The sequence below is a fragment of the Alosa pseudoharengus genome, unplaced genomic scaffold (assembly GCF_046254945.1).
Source record: "Alosa pseudoharengus isolate Yale_2024_CS ecotype anadromous, Long Island Sound unplaced genomic scaffold, YU_APseudo_1.1 YU_APseudo_1.1_scf_7, whole genome shotgun sequence".
NCBI lineage: Eukaryota > Metazoa > Chordata > Actinopteri > Clupeiformes > Clupeidae > Alosa > Alosa pseudoharengus.
In genome coordinates, this window is record NW_027468859.1 from 11069823 (window position 1) to 11079822 (window position 10000).

At 44.3% G+C, this 10000-nt stretch overlaps 1 protein-coding gene across 6 annotated transcripts in view; it reads right to left on the bottom strand.

Annotated features, from left to right (window-relative positions):
* Window positions 1–10000, bottom strand: part of utrn (utrophin) — a 170893-nt gene that overhangs the window by 137155 nt on the left and 23738 nt on the right. For all 6 annotated transcript variants that reach the window (XM_076272512.1, XM_076272509.1, XM_076272508.1 and 3 more), the window contains 2 exons: window positions 5534–5595; window positions 53–145 (listed from right to left, as the gene is read on the bottom strand). In XM_076272512.1, coding sequence (XP_076128627.1) covers window positions 53–145; window positions 5534–5595 — 155 coding nt within the window. The remainder of the gene's footprint in view (window positions 1–52; window positions 146–5533; window positions 5596–10000) is intronic.

Sequence of the window (10000 nt, forward strand, 5' to 3'; positions counted from 1 at the left end):
TCGCTTTGGATAAATGAGAGTGTCCGTTCAGTGACCCATCACCATAACTGACCAGAATGTTTCCTGTGAGTCCCTCCAGCAGGTCCAGCAGCTTGCGTCCATCCCTCAGGTCTGTGAAGAGGTCCTTTATGGGAGACTTCCCACCCTGGAAATCAACACACACACACACACACACACGAAAACACATTAAGCTACTTCCAACGTATTGCTCCAAATCACAGTGAGGTGAATGCCAGTGGTGAGAACATGATGCAAGGACAACATGATGATAAAATCCATCAACACACTAAACAAATCTAATGACAAACAGGTATCTAAACAAATCTAATCATAAACAGGTATCTATATACCATAAATAAAAACCCAGCTCAAGGAGACTAAATCCTACAGTCAACCCACTTAGCTTACAACAGCATCACCACAAATCAATCCAGTTCAATCCTGGAGCAGACACTAAACCATATCAAACCCCTCAAATCAATGAAGACTTTGCCCCCAACAACCTCATGATAGCCACTTACAAAAGGCTCACGTCGTACAAGAACATGAGTGCAACCACAATACATCCAACCTCGTTACAAGAACAAACTCGGAGTCTCTAAGACAACCAAACTGAGAGAACTTCTGTTTCTGTTTCTGCTCAAATTCTGTTGTCAAGGACAACGTCCGACATCACTTTTGGTCATGGGTTTTTGTCCACTGGCTCCAACCACGTTCCCATCCATCATAATAGAAACAGTTGAGCCGTAGCTCATAGCAAGTGGAGAGACTGGGGTCTATAGCAACCACACTGTAGCTCTAAATTGATCACAGTGATGGTTCACAGCGAGCAGAGAAACTGGGTTTGCAGCAACCACACTGCAGATTTAAACATGATTACACTGAGAATAATGACAACCACACAAGGCGCTCATTAAACCACTGTGTGAGTGTGTCTGTGTGTGTCGTGTCTGTGTGTGTGTGTGTGTGTGTCATCTTTATGTATGGACTGACACAATCAATATTCAGATAATAATTCAAATTAAGGATCCAGTCTGATCTGATTGATAGTGGGGTTTTTTTATGGAAAACTTTCATCATCAGTAGGCAAATTGTCATGATCATCCAATCAGAGCATCTGGTACCGGTTATATTGCTGCCCAGCAACTCAAAAATTTGCCCCACTTCTAGATGTGGCCCTGTGAATCTGTCACTTCAATGCACTAAATTCATCGCTTTCTTTACAAATTAGAGCTGCACGATTTGGTGAAAATATCTCACTATGATTTGATTTGTGATATCATTTTTGAAAGTCAAACTTTAGTTCAACATTCCAAATTTTTTTTGGTTTAAATTAAAAGTTTTTGGTTTTATAGATGTGACAAGATTAACCACTGGGACATTGTTGCAACAGCAAGATTAACTGTAACCTTTGCAATAAGCCAATTGCATTTGTTCAAATTATAATTTAAATAAAAAAAGTAATTAATTGTGCAGCCCTATTACACATTATTATGTATTGTTGAAATGCGTCTCCCTTTACAGTACAATCAACTTATTTCCCTTTTCCTTGTCTTCACTCATGAAAGGTTAACCTCTCTCGCACTGAAGACTGCAAAAGCATTTCTGATAGGCTACTAGCAGTCCACGACTCATGAAAAGACAGATGGACTGATGGGATGTAGAGGGGAAAAGAGATAGAGAACGAAAGATAGAGAGGGAGACGGAGAAAGACGAGGGGAAGGGAGCGTTGACCTTATCACAGTAGTTTGTTCCTGTAACTTTACGGTGTCTGCATCCAGAGGTGGAATCACATACTGAGCGGGCTGTATAAACCCCCTCAGCAGCAATCTCCATTCAAGCCTCATTTAGTCTCATTACCGCTTTCTAAACCAACAGCATGCCACACACACACACACACAGCCCAAACACACTAACTAGATGGCCTACGGCACTTTCACTTTCTCTCTCCTCTGACCACGTCTCTCTTGTCCTCAGTCACGCTCTCTCTCTTGTTTTTCCTCTCTCTACCTCTTTCTGTCTTTCCATCTACTAGGGTTACCATCCGTCTCTTCAGCTCTCCATTGATCACCCTCTCTCTCCCTCCGTCTCTGTATCTGTCTCTTTCTCCCTCTCAGCTTCTCTTGCTATCAACCACTAAACGGTCTCCGGCCTTGGAGAGAGTGCAGGGTCAAACTAGTTCATTCCCACAGACTCCACATTTTCACACACACACACACACACACACACACACACACACAGAGCTCATGCGTTTGTTCATAAACATTCCCTTTAGTTTTGAAAGGTTTCGTTTTGCTTTCTTTCGATTGGCCTGGTGTCCCTGTAATTAACCGCTCTGCGTGATAATTAGGTTTGGGCCTTCATATCACAGTCCCTGCTGCTACTGCTGCTGCCGCCGCCACTGCTTGTGTCTTGGTTGTTGTTTTGGGGTTGTTCCCAGCACAACTCAACACAACACAGCACTGCACAGCGCAGACCCTGGACCCAAGCCAGGGCCAGTTTATTAAAAGCCTTCCAACTTCATCCTATCAGACGAACGCTGACAGCCTAAAAGCAAAGGCACTGCTCGTCCAGAAGGAGAGAGGAGAGGAGAAATCCAATGCGTTAGATGGCAGCAGATCCCTCCAAACAGAAAGACAGCACCTGGCCCTGATCCGGCTCACATCTGGGCCTGGAGCCAGAACTGGGCCAGAGTTAGCTGCTAGGCTAGCTAGCATTAGCTGCCTGCTGCCAAACCCTGATAGCTTATAGGCACTGCCAGTTCAGGGTCCAAGGAGAAAAACTAGATAACGCATTGTCCATCGAGTTCCATTAGGTGGCATACGTGAACGCGGCTGCCATATTGCTGGGGCCAAACAATTTACTGTCTATGGGCAACACCCGCGGCAATCAGAGACACCTGCCTGATATCCAATCAGAGACACCTGCCTGATATCCAATCAGAGACACCTGTTTCTCCACTGGCCTCCAGTGATCCTTGACCCCACCGTGATGGCGGCGCCATTTACGTACATTCTGGAGCCCAATGTGGTATCTAGCTTTCTAATACAAAACAATGTCCTCGCTAGCATTGGCTACCTGGTTAGTAAAACTTTAAATCACATTACCTAATGTAATTTTGCTTTTGCTGTTTTTCTAAATGATGGACAGTCCAGCGAGGGCTACGTTTTTATCAATGTGCTAACAGATACCATGGGAACTGAACTTGTGACCTTCCTGTTGCTGGCTGTTATAGGACAAGAACCTGCAGTTATGCTGCAGTTTTTTCCTGAACTAAAATGCAGTTTCATGTCCTAAATATTGGATAACTATAGTAAAGTGCAGTACAATGCTGTTGCAATGCAATTTTTTCAGGTCTAAAATACTGCATTCCTACTCTTGTGAATTTTTCAAAAGCTGCAGCTTTGACACCCTAAAACCTGTTGACACTTGAAAAACTGCAGTTATGTTTTGTGAAGGGCTGAGTCAAACAGATAATGCAGCGGTCAATATGTTTCAGAAAAAACAAGGGGGATGGTCTATATACCATATGAGGTCTCTTAATGGTCAAGTAATTATGAGCATTTATTATTAGCATGAAGCCAAAAGGGACGGGAGATTCACAGGGATTATGGCTTAAACCATTTTCTTTTCACAGCAATGGCATCCATTCACACTCCCCCTCACCTCAAACTCTCCGTGTATGCCCATATAAAGCCAGATAGAGGGTAGTGTCTGTGCCTTATGAAGTACATCGATCAATTTGATATCCTGCACGAAAGGCGCTATAAAAATAAAGTCTGATAAATATTTCACTTTGTGAATAAAATCCCAGACAGTAGATATGGTATAAAGACTGTGGTGATTCCACCAGCTGTCCCTGATGTGTGTCTCTTTCATGTTTAAGGTCCTCACACTCTTTTAGTTAATGTTGAACCCTAACAAAAAATAACTGCACTACTTCAAAACGTCAATGTCAAAACGGCAGTTTTCTAAGTATCAAATCTGAAGTTTTGAAGGAATTATTTGCAGTTCATATGTGAGAAATGCAACATTTTGGACATAAAAAATGCATTGCACAACTGCACTAAACTGCAGAGATGGAGCATTTTGGACATGCACTGCATTGTACTTCAGAAAAACTGCAGCTGTTTGTCTCATAACTGCAGTTATTTGTTTGCAAGGGAAAAACATGATATTTTTGGGCATTAGCCTTTGAGTATGGACTCTGTTCTTTCAGAACCTTGACAGAGCTGGGCCATAGACCTCTCCTACTATCTGGGTCATTCTTTTTCAAAACAACAGAGTGCTGACTGGACTTAGCATGCTGGCACCAGTTAGATGTCAATCATGTGTTGGCACAGGTTCACTGACATCACCACGCTGGCATGCTACTACTACTAAAGCAGGCTTGGGCAGATTTGGGGCACAGGGGGCAGACTGTATTAGCATGTAATGAGCTAAAGCACACGTCAAGGAGTGTTTATGAGGCTGCCAGGCTAGCTAGCTACCGACTACGGATTAGCGTTAGCTGGCTAACAGTTTGCCAAGGCAGCAGGCTGCTATTACTAAAACGGGTTTAGGCGGACTGACTGAGAGGAGGATGCTAGCATTAGCATGCTAACAGGCCATCAGCCACACAGGTTACTATATCTATAGCATGCAGGAGCTGGATGGTAGTGTAGCTTTAGCATGCTAAGATGCTAACAGAGAGAGTGTGGGAATTTCCTGCTGTTCAGAAATAGCTTCAACACAAACAGTACTCTCACTGGCAGTGACCTCAGCCCTCAGACCACCTACTGCAGAGCCATGTGGGGGAGAAAGACTGAGAGATGGAGAGTGAGGGGGGCAGAGAGAAAGAGGGAGTGAGGAAGGGAGAGAGGGGATGGAGAGAGAAAAAAGAGAGATAGATGACTAGGTAGAGGTATGTTGGGTAGATGGGTATGTGATTATGTATGAGAGAGAGAGGCTGTGAGTGAAGGGGATAGAGAGAGAAAGAGATGAATGAGATGAATGAGAATGAAAGGAAAATTGCCCCAACCCCCTGCAACAACTGCAGATAAGTGTGTGTGTGTGTGTGTGTGTGTGTGTGTGTGTGTAAGGGGGGGGGGGGGAGTTGAGCACCACCTTGAGAATGATGTGGGGGTGGGGAGGGAGATGGAGTGAAGTGTAAGAGAAAAGGAACACACACACTCCCCCCTCCTCCCTACCCCCCAGGGAGTTTTTATGTGTGCTGTAAACGGCTGCTAAAAGCGGCTCGGGACTAAATGGCTCCCAGCCCTCAGAGAGCCCTCACAGAACCATCCAGAAACATCTGTGACCAGCTGAGAACCATCTGAACTTTACAGGGTCAGGGATTGTGTGTGTGTGTGTGTGTGTGTGTGTGTGTGTGTCTGTCTGTCTCCATGTGTAGGACTATTCCTATTTCTGCTGTTACAAAGGGCCTTTCCTAGTGGCCCAGTAATAATATTTGTGTGTGTGTGTGTGTGTGTGTGTGTGTGTGTGTGTGTGTGTGTGTGTGTGTGTGTGTGTGTGTGTGTGTGTGTGTGTTTACCTTGGAGAACTGAGCATTTATCCATTTGGTAAAGGTTTTCTTCTGAACAGTGTCGTGTTCATCTGTTGAAGGAAAAAGAGAGAGAAACTTTAGTATCAATAAAAAACAGTTTTTGGCATACCCATTTATCAACCAGTGAAGCTGTGTGTGTGTGTGTGTGTGTGTGTGTGTGTGTGTGTGTGTGTGTGTGTGTGTGTGCCTGCCAGAGTGAGAGAAAAGGCACCAAGCTGTGATGCTGAAATAACTCCACAGCACAGTGGTCAGCCTCAGAGAGTGTTTGTACATCTACACATCTGTGTGTGTGTGTGTGATTGAAAGAGAATAAGAGGATGTGTGTGAGCTATTAGGCGTTTGTGTGTATGTGTGTGTATGTGTGTGTGACAGAGAAAGAGAATGAGAGGCTGTGTGAAAGAGCCTGAGTGTGTGAGTGTGTGTGTGATGGAGAATGAGAGAGCTTGTGTGTGTCTGTCAGCATGGTACTGATATTCTGCTGCGCGTGATTAGCCACTGGCATCTCAGATATTCCCTTTGGGGTGCAGCTGGGGTTCTGACACGCACGCACACACACACACACACACACACACACACACACACACACACACACACACACACACACACACACACACACACACACACACACACACACACACACACACACACACACGATTATTAAAGTGGTTTATCATACCCACAGCTGGGTGTTAAGTTAATGGCTTCATAGCGATTTCCTTTGCAGTGTATATGTTGGTGTGTGTGTGTGTGTGTGAGGTGGCTTTTGGTGGGGATTTGTGTGTCTATGTTTGTATGCCTTGTGTGTTTGTAGGCAGCAGGGGATGTGTGTGTGTGTGTGGGTGGGAGGGGGGAGGGGTGGTATGTGTGTCTATGTCTGTGTAAATGTGATGATCACTATGATAATCGGCCAGACCCCATCAACCTCATCTCCTACCTCACACAACCCTCAGGGTGTGTGTGTGTGTGTGTGTGTGTGTATGTGTGTGTGTGTGTGTGTGTGTGTGTGTGTATTGGGCACAATGAATGTGTGAGAGTGAGTGTGTATGTGTTTGTGTGTGTGTGCGTGCGTGCGTGCGTGCATGTTTTCGATGGGTTGATATTTTGACTTGTGGGAAGTTAGGAATGCGTAAAATTCCCATAGTTCCTCTATCTATGTGCTTCCTCTGACGAGACGCTTGCCTTAACATGCCCAGAGGGAGCAGAGGGACAGAGAGACAGAGCACAGCAGAGAGAAAGGAGGGTAGGAGAGAGAGAGAGAGAGAGAGAGAGATAGCACAGAGAAGTGGAGAGTCTATGTCTGTATCTGAGACTGTGTGTATTCAAACATGTCTCTGTGTGTATGTGTGTGAGACAGAAAACACTAGCACATGTGTGTTTCTGTGTGTGTGTGTGTGTGTGTGTGTGAGAGAGAGAAAGAAAACACTAGCACATGCCTGTGTGTGTCAGAGAGAAAGAGAGAGAGTAGGAGAGAACACTAACACGTGTGTGTGTGTGTGTGTGTGTGTGTGTGTGTGTGTGACCGAGAGATGTTTACACAGTAAAGGAGAGCTTAAGAGCATTACTCGTGCGGATACGATGGCAGCACTGCAAAGGGGCTGAGACGTGAGCCTTTAAAAACAGCCTGTTACACTACAGGCCAGACAGTAACAGAACGGAAAATGAAAATAAATGAAATGATCCATTTACGCCATAATCCCCATTTCTATTTATACCTCATTCCCTAATCAGACAACACTGCACCTCCACCGTGACACCCCCATCCCCAAACACCCACCCACCCACACCCCCACACACACACACACACACACACACACACACACACACACACACACACACACACACCTCATTAGCTCCATGCAGGGTCCGATATGACAACAAGAACACAAGCAGACAGGCGACAGCAGACCCCTGTCACTGGTCAGTAAAGAAAGTTAAAAAAAAAGAAATCATCCGGATCCTGATATGGACAGCCGTGTCAGAGGATTGAGATATGGTAACTGTCTACCTTGCAAGAACATTTCAAGTGAATTGAACCTATAGTTCTTGAGCTATGTAAGTGGACACACAGGCAGACAGACAGACAGCGAGGGTAATGACCTTACATATCTTAAAAGAATCTCCTGTGGTAGGGCTGCACGATTTGGGTAAATAATCTCATTGCGATTTTTCTGACAGATATCGCAATTAGCTGAGCTTCACTGTCTGTCACAGAAGTAGAACACCATACAAAACTCATAGCTGTAACAAGATTAACCACTGGAACACTATTCATTGCAGCCTTTCCAAATTGATTTAATTTCAATTAAAAATTGATTAATTGTGCAGCCCTACATAGAGCAGAGGAGATCATGTCTATGCCATTTTAAGTGCCTAATGCAAGTAATGAAAATGGGCTTTGTGCCTAATGGCAGATGATTGGATGGATCCTCTGCCAGTTACAATAATAACAAAGCAGATCAGGAGTCCGTCAGAAATGACCTCGACCATCCCAAACAAACCTTTCCTTGAAAAAAACAAACTTTAAACCACACTCCCAACCTCTGATGTAGGCTAAAACGTCCTTAAAGAAACAGTCCTTGATCTTGGCATAAGATTTTCTCATATTTGAACTCAACAGCCAGTCTTTTTTTTCTGGAGCTAACAGCTATAGGTTAGAATCAGGGACGTCTCCTTTAGCCACAGGCCAGTTAGAATCAGGGACAGGCCTCTCACAGAGTTTCTTCAGGTTTCAACAAGTTCAATATAAGACGTTTTAAGACCATTCTAAGACTATTATGAATGAAATTAATGACTGATTTCATGCCCAAACTGACAAAAAATGCAGGAAAATCAGAGTCCCAGACTTATTTACAAAGTAAATAATTATGACTTGCAGTGCTAATCTTGAATGTTTTCTTTTTGGAAATGGCACCATTCTCACAGCACCCACAAATCTCTGACTCTCCTTAAAGCTGGAAAAAGGGTCCCTGGTCATAACCATGCATTTACATCTGGATGTCATATCTTTAAACATCCCTACTGTGATAGTGCTCTAAAAGACATTTTCCACTACACACTCCAGACATTCCAGAGAGTCTGCCATAGCCATGCTTTACCCATAACAGTGATTATCGGTGATGGAATGACTGGATATCCAATAAACATTAGTGCCTGATGTCCCTCTTGGGCTCATGTACTTCCTGTTTCTTGTATAAAATATGGAGCATGTTGTTGCTGGGAGCTGGAATGGCCTTTCTGCTCTTAACTCTGTGACCCAAACTGTCACGCCTAACAGCAAGGATTATTTCTGAGAACCTTACAGAACACACAAACACACACACACACGCACACACACGCACACACACACACACACGTGTCTCCAAAGCTCTTTAAGACGCTGACTTTGAAGTAAAATATGACTGTGAGGCACCTCATTCTTCAAAAATACTCACATGGACAGACACACAAAAAAGCACATACATGCTCTCACACGCACATACAAATAAATTCACTCACACGAACAAACACACACACACACAAGCTGCTTTCAGACCTAGGTGTAAGTCCGCATGTTCTGCGGATGTGAAGCGGTTGGGCCGTATATCTGAACAACATAACCAGCCATTTAACATTCCGAACTTCTTGTATTTCCGACGGACATTATGTAAATGAGATTGTGTCTGAACGAAGTGAATAACAAGCAGAGATTCTGTTCATGTGTGTGTTCAACCTGTTCAACCACACGGAGATTCTGTTCATGTACGTCGGTGTCGTTAACACACACATGACCGCATTACGTCCACATGTTAGCATCATATCTGAATCAGCCGAAAGGGTCGGACCTCCGTTTGACAAAGAACAAAGAACCGCATATGCGGAGGACGTATCTGAAAGCAGCTACAAATGCCACATGTATGCTCAGATGCACATACAAACTGCCTCACACACACACACACACACACACACACACACACACACACACGATAGACAGTTGGACAGGTTTTTGCTTGTTGAACAAACTGTTCCTTGCTGAGAGCGGATAAGCATCTCTACCCACAGGCTGAGCCACCCAACCACACTCTCGTTCAACACACCCCACAGCGGTGTGTGAGTGTGTGTGTGTGTGTGTGTGTGTGTGTATGTGTGTGTGTATGTGTGTGTGATTGCATTTGAGCCCTGTCAGGTACACTGCTGTGTGTGTGTGTGTGTGTTGTGTGTGTGTGTATGTGTTTGCGTGTGTGTGTGTGTGTGTGTGTGTGTGTGTGTGTAGAAGAGGAACAGATTGTAATTCAAAAACTAACACAAAGACCATTCACAAGACCATACAGAGTAATGCCAGTGATACACTGTTGTCCTTGCCTTGACACAGACTTAGGTGCAGCACAATGCACCATTCAGTGCTCTGCTAAACACAATGATAAACACACGAAAAACAAACAAACAAACACACACACACACACAAAACACCAATATCAC